The sequence below is a fragment of the Corella eumyota genome, chromosome 4 (genome assembly GCF_963082875.1).
Source record: "Corella eumyota chromosome 4, kaCorEumy4.1, whole genome shotgun sequence".
Classification (NCBI taxonomy): domain Eukaryota; kingdom Metazoa; phylum Chordata; class Ascidiacea; order Phlebobranchia; family Corellidae; genus Corella; species Corella eumyota.
In genome coordinates this window covers 14879899-14902619 of record NC_137493.1, presented here as the reverse complement: position 1 = coordinate 14902619, position 22721 = coordinate 14879899, and the positions used below count along the sequence as shown (strand labels likewise).

The 22721-nt window shown below is 26.6% G+C and overlaps 1 protein-coding gene across 3 annotated transcripts; it reads left to right on the top strand.

Moving 5' to 3' along the window:
- The first annotated feature begins 14993 nt into the window (after positions 1–14993).
- On the top strand, positions 14994–22198 carry LOC145750180 (guanylate-binding protein 2-like). 3 transcript variants are annotated; one of them, XM_082566142.1, is made up of 17 exons: positions 14994–15036; positions 15629–15709; positions 15865–16073; positions 16417–16545; positions 16765–16926; positions 17214–17288; positions 17379–17634; positions 17853–17882; positions 18082–18266; positions 18366–18437; positions 19213–19407; positions 19735–19818; positions 19941–20102; positions 20319–20396; positions 20555–20737; positions 21058–21129; positions 21235–22198. In XM_082566142.1, exons 2-17 carry the CDS (start codon positions 15652–15654, stop codon positions 21601–21603), a joined length of 2319 nt encoding a protein of 772 aa, XP_082422268.1. In that variant the 5' UTR covers positions 14994–15036; positions 15629–15651; the 3' UTR covers positions 21604–22198. The 3 variants fall into 3 exon arrangements, with proteins under 3 accessions (XP_082422268.1, XP_082422270.1, XP_082422267.1); XM_082566144.1 differs by lacking the exon at positions 14994–15036 and adding an exon at positions 15082–15131 and having other exon boundaries at positions 20319–20387; XM_082566141.1 differs by lacking the exon at positions 14994–15036 and adding an exon at positions 15090–15131.
- Positions 22199–22721: the final 523 nt, after the last annotated feature.

Genomic DNA, 22721 nt, shown 5'->3' with positions numbered 1-22721 from the left:
ATAGAGTAACTAACACGATATATTTCTTGCTTTAAGTTATTGACAAATATAAAGTATTTGCGTTTAAAGATTTTCAATTATCGCTTATAATAAAGACAACATTATGTTGCTATTGTAATTTATTTTTCAAATAAAAATGCCTCTAATCATTTTGACCTAATTTTTTTGTTTTAAATAATGTTTTAAACGTTAAACTGCTTTTTGTTTTTACCAACCATTTAAGTTTAAACCCATATAGGTTAAATCAATATAATTTTATTGCTCTTAAAAATATTTATATTTAGAGCTTGATTTGAACTAATTTCGTTTTATCCACATAAATAATTACCAACAGCATTAAATGCAATAAGTTCAAACAAAAAAGGAAAATCTACCGCCAGACTTTAAGCCTGTCAAAGTTTTTACAGTACCTTTATTAAACGTACTTAAGTTTTATTGCTAAATTAAAACCGCAATACAATGAATCAAGCTAGCATAAATTGAACCATATTCCGTTGTACTATTGATACGTTGAAGGAATTGCAGAGTTACACCATTATGTTTAGGTTTACGATGTGTATATAAAGAAAATTATTTACTTTACCCATTACGGTTGCAACCGCTAACAACTCTATTGTGAAAGTTTACCTAGTGGAAATTGTGTTCAAAAGTTGCACAATACGATGATAGAGCTTAAATTCTCTAACTAATATTAGGCGCAGTACATGAGCCATTATATTAGGTAGAAATTGTTGATCTACTTTATTTTTTAACTGCAAATTGTGCATAAGTTTAAAACCAAAATGAATTATGTGCAAGATAAAATACGTGAATTTGTGACAAGTATGGACACTGGAAGTGGTATTTAAATTTCAATTTTTTTAAATCAAATAAAAAATACTAAATATATAAAAAAAAATATTTTTGCTGATAGGTAAGACAAAGCAACTGTTAGTAGAACGAGAAGGTGGTGCTACAGGTTATGATTTAGATGAAAAAGTTTTAAGCGAAGTATTTCTACAAGATAGAATCAAAGATCTACCTGTTGCTATTATCTCAATTGTAGGCGAAAAACGGAAAGGAAAATCTTTTCTTCTCAACCTCATGCTTATGTATTTGGAAGCTAGTTGCAACAAAGAAAATGTAAGATCTTAAACAGAATCGATTCAAATACTATTTTTTATAAATAATTTGATGTTTGGTACAGTTTTATTAATTATTAAAAACAAAACAGTTTTTCGAACATGCTGAAAGATATGTAAACTCATCCCATAATTTAAACTATAAAAAAATAAGTATATATCACAATTTATTATACTTTTTTAAAAATAACTTTTAGCTTAAGCTGATATTTAATTTAAAAAATATTTAAAGAAATATTTCTTTAAAACTAACAAAAAAACTTTAGTATATGTACCCCTTTTTTTAATCTGCGTTAATCTTATTATTTTAAAGATGTTTAAAGACTCAAATCCTGTTAAAATTCCAAACTGGTTTAACTGGCGAGGTGGAGATAAAGCAAACACGAAAGGAACTTGGATTTGGACAAAACCTTACATTGTTTCCAATAAAAACTACGAAAAAGTAAGTTTACAAACAAAAGCAGTACTAGTAATGTCAGGACTATAATAAACTTAGCATATTTGCAAGTTAATTTACTTAATGTTATATGTCCTTTGTCAAAAAACCACATTTGAACCAAGTAAACTAATTGTTTGTTACCCGTATTTGAACTAACAGGTGATTGTTTTTTTTAAACAGATTGCTGTTATAATATTGGACAATGAAGGTTCATTTGACAATGATTGTTCAGATAGTTTGAAAACAGCTTGCAAAGTATTTTGCTTCAGCACTTTACTGAGCTCAGTTCAAATCTATAATCTTCAGACCCAACTTAACCAGAAAGATCTTGGACCGTTATTGGTAAGTTCAAGTTACAAATTAAACTGTAAACTAACATTTGTCATACATGTTAATGTCTCTCACGCTTGGTTCAAAAAGTTCAATCCAGAATATTTTGGCATTTCTGTTTTGTCTGGTTGTTCAGTTTTTATTTGATTAAAAATATTTTAGCCCATTAAGTTTGTTTGCCAATGTTGTAAATTCGCTGCGCCAAAGTAACTAATATTTTAGGGCCATACACATATATTCGATTTGTCCAAATTGTAGCAATTTGTAAAACATCTTTTTTAATTAAATTTTGCAAATCGTGTATTTAGGTATTTTCTGAGTACACACAAAGAGTTGGCGAAAGTCAAAGCGTAGCCCCGGAAAAGAAATGTAAACCATTTCAGGTAAATGCTTAATACAGAGTTAGCGTTATTAACTTGTTACACCTAAAGTTTAAATTTTACTTTACAAATATCTACAATCAATCGTATTCTAGAACCTCAAAATATCATAACAAAAACGTTTTTTCCCCAGAATTTAGTTTTTTCGATTCGAGATCGCCATGACTGTACAGATTATGATGTTGGATTTGACGAAGGTCAAAGATATCTGAATAACGATGTTTTCGCAAAAAGTTACGAAAATCAAATAATTCAAGAGTCGTATGATTCGATCAAATGTTGCCTTTTTCCTTTTCCTGGAACCCAAGTAGCAGAAGGTAACCAAAAAACCTCAGTTAAATGTAATGCGGATGACCAACAACCTGTTGAAATAGCATCTTCGGGAAATAGTGCAATACAATATTTAGTAGAAAGCGAAGGTTAGTAAACAGAAAATACTCAGGTTTTAGAAATAATATTAAAATTTTTAATTTAACATAATTTAATTTATTTTATTTTGCAAATAAACATTGTAATTTTTTTAGGTCACTCTGAAAGAACTTTATATCACACAGGTATTTAAGTTCATGTAATATTACTGAATTGATGTTTTGAATATATTTTTAAATTTATAAAGACTAACCTAAAGTCCACAATAAAATGCATAAAAGGGTATTTTTTTAAATTTATTAGTAAATACAACGTTGTGTTATTATTAGAAATGGAATACAATTTTCGAAAAGTGGTTATTTCAATGTTTGAGGAGATGTTTTCTCCTGATAACATCGTAGTAAAAACGATCAATGGAAATATCATACTTGCAAAAGATATTCCAAAATTTGTTCGAAATTATTACAAAATTTTGAATAATGGAACTGTTGGCGAACCTAAGTCAATTTATGAGGTAATTTCACAAGTATATAGTATATGCTCAAATTATAAAAAGTTGAATACTTAAATTGGACAAAAATGACATTGTGAAATTTCGTACAAACGATAAAGTTTGTAAAACATATTAATGCTGATTTATATAAAAAAACATTAATGACACTTAATTAAAGGCAAATTTGTTGGCCATTGCACAAAGTGAAGTATCGGTTATTTTGGATAAATACAGCGAAGAAATGACAAAGGTAAATTTAATGCTGAAAGTATTTTTTTTTAAATAAAAAACCATACCGTTTTGCTACTCTACAAAAATATCTTTTGTTTTTTGCATTCACACCACGATTGGTTAATTTAAATTTTTGTTTAAGTTTATGAATGGTGGTTATACTGATTTATCAAAATTGAGGGAACATCATGAAAATCTAGTTGAGAATTATTTAAAATCATTCTTAAAGGCATTTCAATTCAAAGATAAAGAAGACATCGACTTTATCAAGGATCTAAACTTACGCTTAAAAAGCAACTACCAATGCTGTTTAAAAAAAAATGAAGCTTACCAAGTAAAAAATTATCCTATATAAATGATATAAGCAATAATATTTTTAGCGTATTTAGTTTAATCGTTTGCAAAAGCTGGTCCTTTAACAATGTTATTGAAAAATTTTTGTTAAAAAATTCATCAACTTAATTATTATGAATACCACTTGTTACTTTAAGTCTTAGGTTTAACATATTGAAACATTATTGACATATTTTTATGGTCAAGTCATTAACCTGAAAGTGGGTAATTGAGTTTAGATAATGGCAACGTCTGACGATTAACTAAATTTATATTCAACAAAATATTTATCCTATTTAATAAGCCTGCTAAACAAACAACCAATTTTATAAATTTTATTTTAAACCATAGGCTCAATTGGAACTGAATTATAATTCCTCCATTTCGGATCACGTTAGTACAATTCAAAGAGGGCTTCAAGGTACAAACATGCAGGTAATAACTTTAAAAACTATTGGTTTATAGGACCAGTATAATTCTCTATATTGAAGTATTATAAAGTTTTTGTTTATGCTAGTTATTTCAGTACCAAAAAAAATCTCGATTTTAAACTTTTGTTTATTGCTTATTAACCTGTTGTTTTATTATATATCAAATATTAAATAATTTTAAAATATTTAAAAACAGAAAGATTTTAATTTCAATAAGCTAAGAAACGAGGAATTGGCAAAATTTCAATACAATTATTCCAAGAAACCCTTGTACGAAGATTACAAAGAACGACTGGAAAATAAAATAAATGAAGCTAGGATTGCTGCAATAAATAAAACATATGAGATGAAGGTTTCAAAATTTTTTATATTTTTTGAAATCAAAATGCTAAATTTACAGTCTAAAGTTAATTGTCGCTTAAACTTAACATTAAAGCTAGATTGCCACTAAATAAACATTGAACTAAAGAAAATACCAATTAATACCGAAGCCAAATTGTTTTTAAAAAATACCCTTTTTTTGAAATGTTAAACTAAGTTAAAATAAAATGGGTATTTACCTAATAATTTTAAAATATATATTTAGAAACTTGATGAAAGTGAAAAAGGGGAACAGAAGAAATTGGAAAAATTGTTGGATGATTTTCAAACTAAAGTGAAAAACAAAGTAGTTCTTTTTAGACGTTGTCTTAAAAAAAGGGGTTTTAATAAATCAGAAAAATATAAAAAATTTTACGCTTTTTTAATATTGAGTTTAAATAGTATACATCCATTCGTTTGGATAATTCTATTTTTTTTTTATTTGGCAATTCAATTTTATTTACTTTTTGTTTCAGTTTGTTTCTAAAATTATTTTATTAAAATTTAATTTTAGATGGATGACCAACAACGATTGCCAGATGAATTTGCTAGAAAAATCAGCAAAATAAAAGACGAAATAATTTCTGACGCTAAAAATGATTGGGAAAATCAAAATTTAGGTTATAAAACAGCAGAAAAACGCGAAGAAAAGTTACGGTCATTACTCAATACAACAATTAACGAAGCAAACATTGAATATGAGGTAGAATAATTTTTTAAATCTAAAATACTAACCAAACGGAGCGGCAAACAGTTTTCAAACAGAAAATTGTTAACTTTTTATAATTTTAAATATATAAATACTTTTAAGTTTTGTATTAGAATTTGGTTATGCTTTTCCTGTTAACACCCCACCTTTGAGCCTTAACTTTGGCTATAAGAGCTTAAGTAAAAATAAATCCTATATAAAAACTAATATGTAATACATTGAATTGGGCATAAAAAATATTTATTGCCTTTTTTAATATTTTTAAAGGTTACATAATTATTTTGTTATCTTATTCATTTTTAAGGAGAGCTTTAAGAACAAAGTTGAAGCCAAGGTTAAAGATATTGATGCTGATTTTTTGGACTTCATGAAAAAGGTTTTTAACATTTGTAATAATATAAATTATAGAAATAACATGAGCACCTTTTTTCTAAACTTGTGTGTCTGTAATCCGGTCTTTATTTTTATTCCATGTTCATAGGCGATAGAAAGCAATAACATTGATGTTGCTACAGCCGACAAACTACACGACATGTTCATCAAACAAATTGACTACAAAACTAAAAACAGCACAACAGGGTTTCACGACAAGGTGAAAGAATGTGTAGAAGACCGACTTAGAGCAACACTTACCACGATCAAAGAAGAATGTGCCCGTACAAATGAAATTACTCCTTATCCAGAAGCAGAAGACGAAGTTCTTACAAAAGGAGAAAAAATAGCGGTAGGTTTACTTATACCAGTGGCTATAGTTGTTGGTATTCCCTTGCTTATCATCAGTTCGCCGTTTCTTCTTATCGGGGGAATTATTAAATATTTTATAGAATCGAAAAAAAAACAAGAATAATTAAATTTTTTTTTGTAAATTTATATGACTTACGTGGAAATATATATATCCAACACATTCTTTTAAAATAGTTTGTATAAAAAATGATTATTGTTATTGTATATTTTAAAATTATCTATTGTACTGTATTAAAATGAGTAATTATGTTTTTGGAAACACTAAAAGTTGAACACGCTAATTTTTGTAGTTTGCTTAAAAAATATGTGATAGCATTATGTAAATTTGATTTTTTCCCTATTTTGTATCCAATTCTATATCGCAATGCTTGTTACTTTACCTTAGCAATTGTATTTACATATATAACATATTAACCAAATGGCAATTTTTGTACACTAAAAAAAGTGCTAATGTTGCAAATATTTTGTAAATTATTGATTCAAAGTGACGAATTTAAATTTAAAGCCATCAAATAATATTGTAACATTTATTAGAATTATAAAACAGTACTGGTTTTTTAGTTGGTATTTTTTTTTAGTTTGGTTTTTTACTTGGGTTTTTAGTTGGTATTCATTACGTAAAATTAATTAAGTATTTATTAAAACAAACTTAAAATATATGCTAACCTTTCCTATAATTGATTTAAAACAAATTAGAGGTACATTTGCAAAATTGAAGTCGTGGGTTAGTTATCAAAACATTTAAAATAAGTAGGTCACTAGCCTTAACAAAACGTTTTTAAAATGTTACATTCCTTAAGCAAGCATAAACTAACGCAAAAAACGCGTTTCCACATGCTGTCTGACTATAGTTTACGCTTAAGTTTAAACTCGATTAAAGGTTTATAAGATGTATAATATACAATGCTAAACTAGCACAGTTTATTTATTTATGTTTTTAAAAAATATCCTTTTTTTGAAATGTTAAACTAAGTTAAAATAGAATGAGTATTTACCTAATAATTTTAAAATATATATTTAGAAACTTGATGAAAGTGAAAAAAGGGAGCAAAAGGAATTGGAAAAATTATTGGATGATTTTCAAACTAAAGTGAAAAACAAAGTAGTTCTTTTTAGACGTTGTCTTAAAAAAAAGGGGTTTTAATAAATCAGAAAAATATAAAAAATTTTACGCTTTTTTAATATTGAGTTTAAATAGTATACACCCATTCGTTTAAATAATTCTATTTTTTTTGGGGGCAATTCAATTTTATTTACTTTTTGTTTCAAGTTTCTAAAATTATTTTATTAAAATTTAATTTTAGATGGATGACCAACAACGATTGCCAGATGAATTTGCTAGAAAAATCAGCAAAATAAAAGACGAAATAATTTCTCACGCTAAAAATGATTGGGAAGATCAAAATTTAGATTATAAAACAGCACAAAAACGCGAAGAAAAGTTATGGTCATTACTCAATACAACAATTAACGAAGCAAACATTGAATATGAGGTAGAATGATTTTTAAAATCTAGATTACTAACCAAACGGAGCGGCAAACAGTTTTTAAACAGAAAATTGTTAACTTTTTATAATTTTAAATATATAAATACTTTTAAGTTTTGTATTAGAATTTGGTTGTACTTTTCCTGTTAACACCTGTTAAAAGCCTGCATTTTCCTGTTAAAAGCCGTACGGATATTAATTAACTCCACCTTTGAGCTTTAACATTTGGCTATAGGAGCCTAAGTAAAAATAAATCCTATATAAAAACTAATATATAATACATTGAATTGGGCATAAAAAATATTTATTGCCTTTTTTAATTATTTTTAAAGGTTACATAATTATTTTGTTATCTTACTCATTTTTAAGGAGAGCTTTAAGAACAAAGTTGAAGCCAAGGTTAAAGATATTGATGCTGATTTTTTGAACTTCATGAAAAAGGTTTTTAACATTTGTAATAATATAAATTATAGAAATTACATGAGCACCTTTTTTCTAAACTTGTTTGTCTGTAATCCGGTCTTTATTTTTATTCCATGTTCATAGGCGATAGAAAGCAATAACATTGATGTTGCTACAGCCGACAAACTACACGACATGTTCATCAAACAAATTGACTACAAAACTAAAAACAGCACAACAGGGTTTCACGACAAGGTGAAAGAATGTATAGAAGACCGACTTAGAGCAACACTTACCACGATCAAAGAAGAATGTGCCCGTACAAATGAAATTACACCTTATCCTGAAGCAGAAGACGAAGTTCTTACAAAAGGAGAAAAAATTGCGGTAGGTTTACTTATACCAGTGGCTATAGTTGTTGGTATTCCCTTGCTTATCATCAGTTCGCCGTTTCTTCTTATCGGGGGAATTATTAAGTATTTTATAGATTCGAAAAAAAACAAGAATAATTAAATTTTTTTTTTGTAAATTCATATGACTTACGTGGTAAATATATATATCCAACACATTCTTTTAAAATAGTTTGTATAAAAAATGGTTATTGTTTTTGTATATTTTTAAATGATCTATTGTACTCTTTAAAATCAGTAATTATGTTTTTGGAAACACTTAAAGTTGAACACGCTAATTTTTGTAGTTTGCTTAAAAAATATGTGATAGCATTATGTAAGTTTGATTTTTTCCCTATTTTGTATCTAATTCTATATCGCAATGCTTGTTATTTTACATTAGCAATTGTATTTACACATATAACATATTAACCAAATGGCAATTTTTGTACACTAAAAAAAGTGCTAATGTTGCAAATATTTTGTAAATTATTGATTCAAAGTGACGAATTTAAATTTAAAGCCATCAAATAATATTTTAACATTTATTAGAATTATAAAACAGTACTGAGTTTTATATGTTAATCAGATTTCTGTTATTTATTACCTTTCTTGTTAAAACACATACAGGTTAAACCAATATGTTATGATTGCTCTAAAAAATAATTCTGTAAAGCTCGGTTTGACTTTTATTAGTTGTTATTTGTAAACCAAAATAAATAACATAGCCAATATGTGCAAACTTAAAAGGACTAATATCTTTAGACACTGAGTGTGTTTTAACTTTTACTGTACATTCAATTTACGTTTTTAGAATTTATTACCAACTTAAAATTAAAATGCAATAAATTAAGTTTGCATAGGATACTAAAAAGTTTTGCAAATCACACTGTTGTGTTTACATTTATACCCAAGCAAAGGTTACGCTTAAGAACGTGTTATTGATTTAGCTTCACGATGTGTATAGAAAGAAAATTATTAACTTTATTTCAATTAATTTGCCACCTTTATCATCTTTATTGTTAAAGTGTTTAGGTAGAAAATTGTGTACATTAGTACAGGTTACAAAGCAAGACAATCGTTTTAAAATATAAGCTTTTACTAATATTGGTATATATTTAAAATTTAATTTTATAGAAATAGATGATTGACTTTACCTTTTCTTAACTGTAGATTGGTTTAAGTTTAAAATAAAAATGAATTTTGTGCAAGGAAAACTACGTGAAATGGTGACAACATTTGAGACTGGGGGCGGTATGTAGCCTACTGTTTGTGTTAAAATGAATCATGTTTTAAACTACTTTACCAAATTATATAACACATTCCATAAGATTATTTTACTTATAAAAAAACAAGAATAACAATATCATATTTTAAATTAAATAAAGTATTTTTGCTGATAGGTAAAACAAAGCAACTGTTAGTAGAAAGAGAAGAAGGTGCTACAGGTTATGATTTAGATGAAAAAGTTTTAAGCGAAGTTTTTCTACAAGATAAAATCAAAGATCTACCTGTTGCTATTATTTCAATTGTGGGCGAAAAACGAAAAGGAAAATCTTTCCTACTTAATCTCATGCTTTTGTTTTTGGAAGCCAACGACAAACGTGAACCCGTAAGTACTTTTTTTTTAATTTGACTGATAATTTAATATTCATTACAAAAAAAGCTTAACAGCAGTTTAGATTGTCACTTTTTAAAGTATAATTTTTGCTTGTACATCTAAAAACAATGAATACATCTATAGAGGTATTTCAGTTTGTTCAAGACATCATTCTTTTAAATGTGTTAACATTCAGAGTAACGATATATTTATTTAAAATTAAATTTTTTGGTTTTTATTTTGGATTACTCAACTAATTACCCGAAGCATTCATTTAAAATTAGCAGAAAATGCAATGTTTTGTTCAACGTGCGTTTAAAAACGTTAATGTTATCACTTATTTTTGCGCGTTGTGTAGACAAATCGGTAACTAGTCGTCTATTTATCTGATGTATTTGTTTAGGTCTGAGTGCAAAAAATAATGATAACTTAAGCAAACGAATTGTGCCTGGTAAGCTGCAATATGTAATAACTAATTGAATAGTTTTGGCCCTTAACATCAAACGCAAAAAACAAATTGAATACCATTTTTGATTCTCCTACTAAGTAGATTTTAAACAAAATAAAAACACGAACGAATTTCAACATGCTAAACATTTTAACAATGCTTTCTTTTAATTATTGTTTAAACATAACAGCTTTTATCTTGAAGTTAAAATAGGCCTCTTCATTAATATTTAAGTTATTTTTAGTTATTGGTAACAATATTAAAACTTACATAAAAAGCTTTTGAGTAACTTAAATTAATATTTTAAAGTTGTTCAAAGACCAAAATCCTGTTAAAATTCCAAACTGGTTTAACTGGCGAGGTGGCGATAAAGCAAATACGAAAGGAACTTGGATTTGGACAAAACCTTACATTATTTCCAATAAAAATTATAACAAAGTAAGTAAATAGTATTACCAAAGTTAGTGCTACCTATTATACTTAACAAATTTGCATACCATTAGGCATTTTACCTAATATGGTATGTGGTTTGTTTAAAAACAGTGCGATTAGGCTTTTAATGTTTGTTTCGCGTAGAACTATTTTATATTACCCACAATTCAAATAATTTTTTAAAAAAAATTATTAATGAAACAGATTGCTGTTATAATATTGGACAATGAAGGTTCTTTCGACAACGATTGTTCAGATAGTTTGAAAACAGCTTGCAAAGTATTTTGCTTCAGTACTTTACTGAGCTCGGTTTAGATCTATAATCTAACGGCTCAGCTTAACCAGATGGATCTCGGACCGTTATTGGTATGTTGAAGGCCTTAATGTAAATGAATTAAACTATTGTTGACTTTATTAATCTATAATTTTATTTTTTGTCGAAATATCAAAAATTTCAGTTTATTACACTTTCCCGAGTATGTCCCCCGTGCAAGATTTTTTGACATTTTTAAAGCGTTGTTTAGATTGTTTAGAGTTTCGTTGTGCAAACGTAAACTGCTTATGCAGTTAGTATATCTAAATTGAAAAATTATTGTTTTAATACGTATTTTACTTTTTGCATATTTTAATCATTTTAAGCTTTTTAAAATGCCTTTTTTTTGGTAAAATTGTATATATTAGTTTTATATTCAATGTGTATAGAAAATAACAGTCGGACCTAAACTTTGATAATAAATAGTTTTTACAAAAAGACTACTAAAAATTTAAATGTTTATTCTTTTTAAATTTTTCAGTGGAATTGACATTTATCTTTTGTTAAATGTTCAATATGTTGACTTGCCCTTTATGTATTTAGTTTGTTTTTAAACTTCTGGGGGGGTGCGACTGAACTAGAATTTGTGAAAATCAAACACAACATTCACTTGGTAGGCATTTAAAATTTTGCAGCCTTGTTTTTTTGCAAAACTTTAAAAGGAAAATTAATAAAAAATACATTAAAATATTGGCCGTGTACTAACTTTAATTAAATTAACTGCTGGGTGTTACCAAACAATAATAAAACTGCGTTCCAACAAAAAATGTTTTCTCCCAGTAATATATTTTATATGTTATTTATATTTCATTTACATACAAGTTTTGTAGAGAACCGCTGTGTTAACATTTGCTAGTTTTGTTTTATAATCTAAAGTTCACAAATTTCTCAAGTAAAAAATTATTATTAAAGATTGATTTACACCAAAAATTAATTCTAAATCGAAATTAATTTTAAATATTTTAAAAAACTATAAATAATTAACTGCTGTTACATTTTATGTTACAAATTTAAATTAAAATTCTTGTTTTTAACCATGTTATTTAATTAAAATTATTTAATTAAGAGAGCTTTTTAAAAACATAAAATTAAATAAACATTCGCTTTGTTGGCACTTAAAGTTTTTTTTATAGGCTGTTTACAATCCATTTACATACAGGTTTAAAAACTGCCAGGTACTTTTATTATTTAGAAATTTGTTGTTTAAAGTGTTAACCAATTTTTTTACATAATTTTACGTATATTTATTAAATTTAATACACAGTTATTAAAGATTGAAAATTTTTTATTAACTAAGAGAAATTTTTAATTTTGAATCAGGTGTTCCAGCTTATACTCAAAACTTAAAGGTACATATAACTTAAATCTGTTTTAACGTAATAGTGTAACACCTGATCAACTTAGCATTCACGTTAATTTAAAACACTTTGTTTTAAAAATATTTGTTTTTATTTTTAAAACTGTAGAAAAAAAGGTAATAAAATAGGAAAATAATAGCTATGCTTAATGTCAATTGCAGATACTTTAGTTTTTTACTTTTTAAACACTTTTAAGATGAATAACTTTGATGATAATGACAAACAAGAGATAGATAAAGTAGAGAAGAATTTTCTTTCCACCATAGAAAAAAAAGTAATATATAACTAACTAGTATGTAAAAGAGATTCATCCAAAAGTATTAAATTTTTTGTATCATTAAAAAAATCTCAAAATTTATTTTAAATAATGTGTTTTTACTATAATAAATTTAAGTATATTGCAGTTCAAAGAGTCGATGACACCGAGTGAGTTTAATATAAAAATATTAGATTTAAAAAGCCAAATTTGTTCCAAAGCTCACCAAGATTGGATGACGAGCGATTTGAGTAAAGATCGCTTTTTAAAACGAAAGAAATGCTTAAAAACAAGACTCAAAAATCAAATTGCCCAACAAAATAAATGTTTTAAGGTAAAAAAATCAAAAATTCTTAATATACACAACGCCAATAAATTAAATATGATTTGAACCGACTATGTTATTTATTTAAACCAGGAAACTTTCGAAAGCAAAGTTCGAGCAGAAGTTGATCGTATCGACGCATTGTTTTTAAAGTTTTTAAAACAGGTAATACAATTAAATAAAAAAAAGCTTTTAAACTGTTTATCACGATTCTTACCAATGATTAACTTTAAAATACTAATTAAAAGAATTAAAAATCATTAACATTTGAAAATAATACCGCGTAAGGTAAAATTAGTTGTGTTTAGGCGATCGAAAGCAATAACGTTTCTAGTGCCACAGTAGACAAACTTTACGTGATGTTTACCAAAAAGATCGAATACAAAACAAAGAACGGGACAAAAAGTTTCAACTATGAGGTTAAAAACCGCGTGGAAAGGGAACTTAGAAAAACACTTACCACGATCAAAGAACAATGTGCGTACACAAATAAAATTACTCCGTATCCAGAAGCAGAAGACGAGGTTCTTACAAGAGGGCGAAATTTAGCGGTAGATTTACTTATACCAGTTGTTGTAGTGGTTGCGATTCCCTTAGCTATTCTTAGTTTACCATTTGTTGCTATTATGTGGGGTATAAATGCACTATTTTCAAAGAAATAAAACAACTTTTTCCAGAAAAGCATAGTGGTCATTGACATAAAGTAACTAATGTTAAATAGTTTTATTACTGAGTTCGTATTAACCTTAATTAATCTTCGTTTTTGCATAAAGGTTTATAAATAAAAAGTATGTGCATATTAGCAACTTCTTTTCTTGTTACCGTAGCAATTATATTATTTACCAAAATAACAATAATAAAATTTTTTATATCTGTTTCAATTAACATTTTTAAACCTATTTTTTAAGTTTTGATTTGGTTTCGATGTTTGCTTGTAATTAATTTTTGGTCTTGTTTTTTGTATATAAACGTAAATATTTTACGTATTTAGTCTAAACTTACTGAATGACATCATCTTTTGTTAAATATTTTATGGTATCCAAACGAATTAGATGCAAAGTGTAATTGTTTTATTTGTTTAAATTATCGTTCTAATTTAGTATTGAATGATTCTCCGCATTTATTTTCTGTTAATGCAGCAAAAAATTATTCTCTGTTTCTACATATTTATTTGTAATGGCTGTATCTTTTTATTCAGAATACACAAATGTTAAAAATATAAAAGGTTATTCAACCCAAAGGTTGAAAACTATATTTAAATATATATTTTATGTTGTTTATACATAACATTTAAATTTTTTTTCGATATTTGCAACAAGTTATAAATTATAAAATTTTTTTATTTTTTTTTAATTTTGTTATGTACTGCAATTTTAAATAAAAATTTAAGATAACATTTTTATATATATTTTTTTCCATTTAAAATTATTTAGGTGATGTTTTTATACTTATTTTGTTAAATTAACGTATTCGTATATTTTCAATGTTTTCATTGTATATATCAATATATAAACTAATAAATTTTTGCTTTTTCATGTAATGTTAGACCATTGAAATAGCTAAGTAAAGCTATTTCCAAACAAAACAAATTCAGTAAGTAGCAGATATTTGACTTTTAAAAGCGTCGAAACACTACTCCACTAAACAACTTCAATATGATTTGTAACGGCTTGTAACCAAATATCTTTCAAAGTAACGAAGGGTAGGCCTTAGTAACGTAAAAGAAAGAAAGACCGCAAAAATATTTAGGCATAACAAAACAGAACCTTAGAATGTGGGTTCCTCCATAGAGATACTAATATATACATACTAATATATGTATATATACTAATATATGTATACTAATATATGTACTAATATATGTAGAGATACTAATATATGTATATATTAGTATCTCTATGGGTTCCTCTTTATAGTTGCTTAGTTACCTTTTAGTCTAGGCAACACATTGTGTTAAATTTTTTCGGTTATTGTAACTTTGTGAGCAATTTATTTTAGAAGCTTTTTTACGCCTCAATGACAAGAAAAACCCAAGATCGTGCATATATCAACAATACCTACCCTTGTCACGCACAAAGTCAGGCAGGTACTTAAAAAACTACAAGTATGAGTCTGTAGTACAAAAACGACTGAAACAGAAGCCTTAAACAAATGGCAGTAAAAGTTAACAGACACTATAAGGTACATTTCAATAGATAGAAAAGTCTTAAAACGTTAAACATATAATTATATATAATTTAGTGCTAAAGGCATTGTAAAAAACTATTGATTGCAAGTTTTTAAAATTAAAACAGAGGGTAAGGGCAAATAAACATATCTATTTATTTACTTTAACTTAATTTCAAACGATTAATTAAAACATCAATTAATTAAAACATCAAAAAATCAAAAGGAGTCTTTTTCGATTTGTTTTATCTAAAAAAATACATAGCCTATATACAATAGCGCACTTTTAAATAAAATAAATTTGCATTCGAATCGCAAAGAAAAACAAGTTTATTAATTTACAAATCTTTGTATTTTTCATATATGAAAAAACGCTTTAAAAATAATTTTGAAGAGCTTGGTTTCAATTGCTTTTATTAGTTGCATTTTATTTACCAAAATGTTTACCAAAATAAATAATAAAAGCAATAAGTCAAATTTTTTATAAAATTTTTTTAATTTTTCAACTGTAGATTGTGACTTTATTTAAAATAAAATGAATTTTGTGCAAGGAAAAATACGTGAATTTGTGACAAGTCTGGAAACAGGAGGCGGTATTTAAATTTCGTTTTTTTAGATTTCATTTTTAAACTACAATATCAAAATATATAAAACGATGCATATGAATATTTTACTAAAAAATATAGTATCCAAAAAAATGAAAAAATAAAGAACACTCTTTAATAAAAATAAAATATTTTTCTGATAGGTAAAACAAAGCAACTGTTGGTAGAAAGAAAAGGTGGTGCTACAGGTTATGATTTAGATGAAAAAGTGTTAAGCGAAGTATTTCTACAAGATGGAATCGAAGATTTACCTGTTGCTATTATTTCAATTGTGGGCGAAAAACGAAAAGGAAAATCTTTTCTCCTTAACCTCATGCTTTTGTATTTGGAAGCCAGCTCTAAAAGAGAACCTGTAAGCTACAATTGATTTTTTTATTTACCGATTTGACATTTAATAGTTTAACTTTATTTAAAACATTTTTAAACAGCCTAAATGTAATATAACTTTTTGTGTATTATACAAGTTTTGAGCCAATAGAAAAATTTTTTTTTAAATATTAGCGTACTAAATAATTTAACAGTTTTATTTTTATATATGTTTAAACATTATATAGGAACATTAATGTATAGACTATGTTATATTTACACTTTTTTTAATAAATTTATAAATAGTTTGCTGTTAAATGGTAATAAGTTAAAAATTTAAACAAAAACTTAATAGTAGAAGACTTTTAATTATTTAAAATTTATTAAAGATGTTTAACGATCAAAATCCTGTTAAAATTCCGAACTGGTTTAACTGGCGAGGTGGCGATAAAGCAAACACAAAAGGAACTTGGATTTGGACAAAACCTTACATTATTTCCAATAAAAAATACGAAAAAGTAAGTTTACAAGTAAAGCAAACACCAGTAAATTTAAGACTATATACTTTGATTTTGCCAAATTTTTACATTATAAATCAAATTACTCTTTATAAGTGTTTGATTAAAAACCTATTGGCTTGGAAAGATATTGTTTGTTAACCAGTTTATAGCTTGACAAATAATTGTGTGTTGAAAAATTAATTCAAAGGTTTTATATTAACTGTTTGCTGTAAACAGATTGCTGTTATAATATTGGACAATGAAGGTTCATTCGATAATGCTTGTTCAAATAGTTTGAAAACAGCTTGCAAAGTATTTTGCTTCAGTACTTTACTGAGCTCGGTTCAGATCTATAATCTAACGGCTCAGCTTAACCAGATGGATCTTGGACCGTTATTGGTATGTTGAAGGCCTTAATGTAAATGAATTAAACTATTGTTGACTTTATTAATCTATAATTTTATTTTTTGTCGAAATATCAAAAATTTCAGTTTATTACACTTTGCCGAGAATGTCCCCCGTGCAAGATTTTTTGACATTTTTAAAGCGTTGTTTAGATTTAGAGGTTGTTTGGTAACTTTGTTGAAAAATTTCACTTTGCTAAGTCAAAAGATATTACGTTTGGACTATTTGTATGTAAACTTACATAGTTTTTGTTTCTAGGATAAAATTAAACTTATATTTAGGTATTTTCTGACTACGCACAAAGAGTGGGCGGCGGTGAAAACTCACATTTTAAAACGAAATGTAAACCGTTTCAGGTAAATATTTATTGCAGAGTAAGTGTCATTCTACTATATTACTGGAATAAGTTTGGCATAACTGAATATTAACTTTATGTTTTGCCTTAGAATTTAATTTTTTCGATTCGAGACCGACATGACACTTCAAGTTACGGTTTTGGATTTGATGAAGGTCAAAAATATCTGAACAACGAGGTTTTTAAAAATAGCGAAGAAAATAAAAAAATTAAGAAGTCGTATGATTCGATCAAATGCTGCCTTTTTCCTTTTCCGGGGCCCCAAGTAGCAGGAGAGAAGAAAAAAAATACTGAAACAGAAGATAACAAAAAAACTACTGAATCAGCAGCCACAAGCAAAACCCCAGGTAATTATTTAACAGTAAAGCAATAATAGTGCGAAAAAGGATTTATTACAAAACAAAGGTAACTAAGCAGAAACTATTAGGGTTTTTAAGAAACAATGTTAAAAGCTTATATACTTTAAAAAAATTTGTTTATGATAAACTCTTAAATCTTGTATATCCCTTAACCACGTAATTATTCCTTTTTTATTTTTTTAATAATTAACAATGTTATTTACAAGGTCATTTTGGAAGAACTTTATATCACACAGGTATATATTTAGTTCGTATACCAAATAAAAAACTTTAGTATATTAATATTAATTAATTAAAGTTTAAAATAATGTTTTTTTTTTAATTTTTTTCATATTTTTAATAATAAAAAACTAATTTAAACCTCATATTAAAATAACCGGAATAAAGTCAAATTTTTAAAAGATGTTACAAAATAACATTAATTTTACTTATTAGATATGCTTTTGCCCTTTCGCGAAGAAGTCATAGCAATGTTTGAAAAAGTGTTTGCTCGAGAAAATATTGTGGCAAAAACGATCAATGGCAATATCATACTTGCAAAAGATATTCCAAAATTTGTTCGAAATTATTACAAAATTTTGAATGATGGAACTGTTTGGGAACCTAAGTCAATAGTTGAGGTTATTTCGTTAACTTGTGTTAATTAAATTTATAGAAATTAGTTTATGTAGTTTGAATATTACAAATTTCCAAATTAACATTATATTTCATGCTTTTAGGCAAATCTGTTGGCAAGTGCACAGAGTGAGGTATCGGTTATATTAGAGAAACACAGCGAGAAAATGGAAAAGGTAATTTGTGTTTTAGTTAAGTCCGTCTAAACCTAAAAACGATAGCGTTTTGCTACAATAATTTATCTGCTAAAAACGATGAACAAAAAGAGTAGGCCATTAGTTAGCCATTAATTGCTTCAAAGCTATAAAATGTGTATCCATTAACCACTATGAAGCGGTTTAAAGATTCGCTTTATCTGCTGGGGTATTTCACAGCGAATAATGGAAAAGCGTTTAATGGAAAAGTATTTAAATTTTAATTATTTTAAAATATTTCCCTACCCTAAATCTTTATTTAACCATTAACACCATTTTCTTAAATAAATAATTTAATATTTGGTACATTGTTTGTATATAAGTTTATTTTCAATCTAGAAAGGTTAACTACACGACCTAGGCAATAAGAAATAACTGTTTCTTAGAAGTTTGGGCCATTATATGTTCTAATTGCCAGATAAATTTTTTGCTAATTAAGTGTTGTCAACGGGATTAACCCAAGACTTTATGTAGTGTCAGTAAATGTTTAGACCACTACACCACCCTGCCGGTTAAAAAACAACCGCTTTAACATCACCTAAAAGACCTAAAGTGACTATTAAGTTGCACCATTACCCGGTTAAAGTGTTAATAAAATACCCCAGCAGACAAGATGTATCTTCCAACCCGCTTCGAATCGGTTAATGGCTCTATTGGCTAACTAATCGGGTGAAAAAAAAAGATAAAATAAAATTGTTTAGCAACAATACGTTTTACTGTATGTATTTCGATTAACCTTTCTAAATTTTTGTTTAAGTTTATGGACGGTAGTTATACAGATCCATCGAAGAAGCTAGAGGAACATCATAAAAGTCTAGTTAAGAGTTTTTTGGAAGAATTTTCATCAAAATTTCAATTCCAGGATAAAGAAGATGCCAACTTTATCGAAGATTTAAAATTACGATTACAAAACAACTACAATTGCTGTTTAAAGAAAAATGAGGCTTACAAAGTAAATACACTTTATTTAAATAAAAATTACAATGGTAAATTTTTCTATAAATAATTTTTTCGTTTTTTTTTTTAAAGATTATATTTTTAAATTTTATTTTTTATTTTTGAAGAAAGTTGTCAACCAAGTTTAGTTGACTTTTTATACCTTTGCTTAGTACTGCGTTTAACATGTTAAAATAGTTCTTACTTTGTGTAATGAATTTTTAATTTTCAAATTATTTTTACGCACATAAAGACATATATTTGAGCAATATTTTCGCCCAGAAAACCTGTTTTATAAGAAAATAAAAATTCTCTTTTTATAAAAAAATATTTAAATCTTCAGGCCCAATTGGAACTGAATTATAAATCCTCCATTTCGGGACATATTGGCACAGTGCAAAGACAACTTCAAAGTAGTTTAAAACAAGTATAAACCCTTAAAATTATATGCAAATGTTGCTTTTTATTTTAAGCCTGTTTTGTTAGATTTTGTAAGTATATTCTGTTTTTTATGTATCAATTTGTTGATGAAAAAAAAATTGTAAATAGGGAGATTGCAGCGTTAGTTACGAAAACCTTAGAGATGAAGAGCTGAAAAAATTCCAAAACATTTTTTCCAGAAAACCACTGTACGGAGATTATAAAGAAGTACTCCAAACTAAAATGAACGAAGCTATTGATGCTGCGGATCAAAAAAGAAAAGAAATGAAGGTTTTTAGAACATTTATTTATTTTGCAAAAATAACATTTCAAAAATTTTTGATTTAAAAGGTTAAAAATATAAAGCCTAAAAATTAGTATCGAGACAGCGTTTGCTGTTTTTAAGTATTATATACCATAATAAATTAAATAGTGTTTAAGAAATACTTGTTTAACACATCGTACTAATGCAAAGTTCTTTATGTAATCCTTTTTTAAATTGTTTAGAATCTTGGTAAAAGTGAAAAAAAAGAACAAAAAGAGCTGGAGAAATTGTTGGAAGTTTTTCAAAAAAATGTCACTACTGTAATTCTATTTTTAAATTTTTATAGACTATTTAAAATGGTATAACAATACTTTTGAAATATTTTAACGTATCATCCCATTTTATATTTGGCAAATATTTTTTTTAATATTCAATTTAATTTGATTTAAAATTACTCTATTTTAAATTTACTTTTTAGATAGGTGACCAACAACGGTTGCCAAATGAATTTGCCAAAAGAATCAGCAAAATAAAAGATGAAATAATTTTCAACGCTAAAAGTGATTGGGAAAAGCTAGATTATAATGTGGAAGAAGAGCGCGAGGAAAAATTAAGGTCATTACTTACCACAAAAATTAAAGAAGCAATCATTGAATATGAGGTAAGTAGTTTTTAAATCAGAATATTCATTCGATAGAGTACAAATAATTTTCAGATTAAAATTTTTTAATTTTTTACTGTAGGTAGTAAGTCAAATAAAGTAAAAATTGTACAACATTTGATTTAGCCTATTTTTATATTAAAAACTAAAAAAAAAATCCTTGCAAGGGCAAAAACATTATTTATATATTAAACATACCAATTATCTATAAATATCTTCTTTAATAATTTACTAAATAATATTTATTTACTAATTATCTTAAATTAGTTTTAATGATTATCTTGAACAGTTATTAATTTATTATCGTGTTTTTTTTTAAGGAGAGCTTTAAGAATAAAGTTGATGCCAAGGTTAAAGACATTGATGCTGATTTTTTGGATTACATGAAAAAGGTTTTAAAATTTGTTCATATAAAAAAATATAAGAATTGCATTACCTATTTTTTTAAACTTTTTGTCAATTATTTGGTGATAATGTTTTTTATTTTTTGTTTATAGACGATAGAAAGCAATAACATTGATGTTGCCACAGCCGACAAACTTCATGATATGTTTGTCCAGAAAATCGACTACAAAACTGAAAACAGCACAACAGGTTTCAACGACAAGGTAAAAGAATGTGTTGAGGACCAACTCAGAGCAACCCTTGATATCATCAAAGAAGAATGTGCCCGTACAAATGAAATTACTCCGTATCCAGAAGCAGAAGACGAAGTTCTTACAAGAGGAGAAAAAATAGCGGTAGGTTTACTTATACCAGTGGCTATAGTTGTTGGTATTCCCTTGCTTATCATCAGTTCGCCGTTTCTTCTTGTCGGGGGAATTATTAAGTATTTCAAAAAAGCAAAAAAGAACAAAAATAAGTAAAACAGTTTATTTGTAAATTTATATTCGGAAATTTGTGGCCAAACAGTTTCTACAAAAAATTTTATTTGTGTATAATACAATCTAATTATTTGTGTATAGATATAAAATTTATTGTATTATATTCATATTCGTAGTTTTTTTTTAAACACAAAAATTTTACTGATTAATAAATTAACAGATTTCAATAAGGAATGATACAGAAAATAACATTTTGTAATTTTATAACAAAATTGTCATAGCGTTACGTGTATTGGTAATTTTGCTCTATTCTATATCCAATGATAATTTGTTTATCTGGCAACAATTTATTAGCAATCGTAGTAAATCTTATAATGTATTATTCAAGTAGCGATTGCCGTACACTAATAAAAGTGCTAATGCTGTCATGTTGTGTTAAATAAATTTTTTTTTACCATAATAACAACTTATATTTTACAAAAATAGGTTTATTAACTCTTTTTAGGTCATTTTGTGTAAACATAACTTTCTTTGCAGTTTTCGACACACTATATGTTATAACACTTAAAAACCTAATAATTGCAGAACATCACACTCTACAATAAAAATCAAAACATGATCTTTTTAGTCACAACTATTTTGTGTGTGTTTTTTTACGCCCCATTGACTATATAATAAGTCAAGGTATTCTACGCATCAGTAATAAAAACTTTGTATGCTCAAAGTCAGACAGGAACCGAAATATTTGTTAGACAGGTACCGAAATTTTTATAAGGGTGGGTCTGTATTAAAAAAATCAAATAAACGGTAGTTTCAAGCAAATTTTATTAGTTTTATTTATATAGGAAACCTCAGTACCTTTAGCTATAATATTTACTTAACTGTTAACTAAAGCAAAAAGTAAAAAAAATATGTCCAAGTATGCGTTTACTAAATTTTAGATAATTCTGAATAATAGCGGTTCTTCGAAACAAAACAAAAAAATTTAAAATAAGACCGAAATCATGCGTATTAAAAACTCAGTTTATTAATTTTAATTTTGCTCGTGCTAATGTAATTTCCTGTTGACTGAGTAGACATAAAAAGTGGTTCGTTTGCAAAATAACTTACTCTATAGTACGACAAAAGTAGGTATATTGTTACTTAGCATTGATAAATGA

What these genes read in the sequence shown, in the direction of transcription:
- LOC145750180 (XM_082566142.1), top strand. Translation starts at nt 15,652, where the DNA reads ATGAATTTTGTGCAAGGAAAAATACGTGAATTTGTGACAAGTCTGGAA. An exon ending in AGCCACAAGCAAAACCCCAG is followed by an intron (nt 17,635 to 17,852) that starts GTAATTATTTAA and finishes GTTATTTACAAG; the next exon opens with GTCATTTTGGAAGAACTTTA. An exon ending in AAGCAATCATTGAATATGAG is followed by an intron (nt 20,738 to 21,057) that starts GTAAGTAGTTTT and finishes TTTTTTTTTAAG; the next exon opens with GAGAGCTTTAAGAATAAAGT.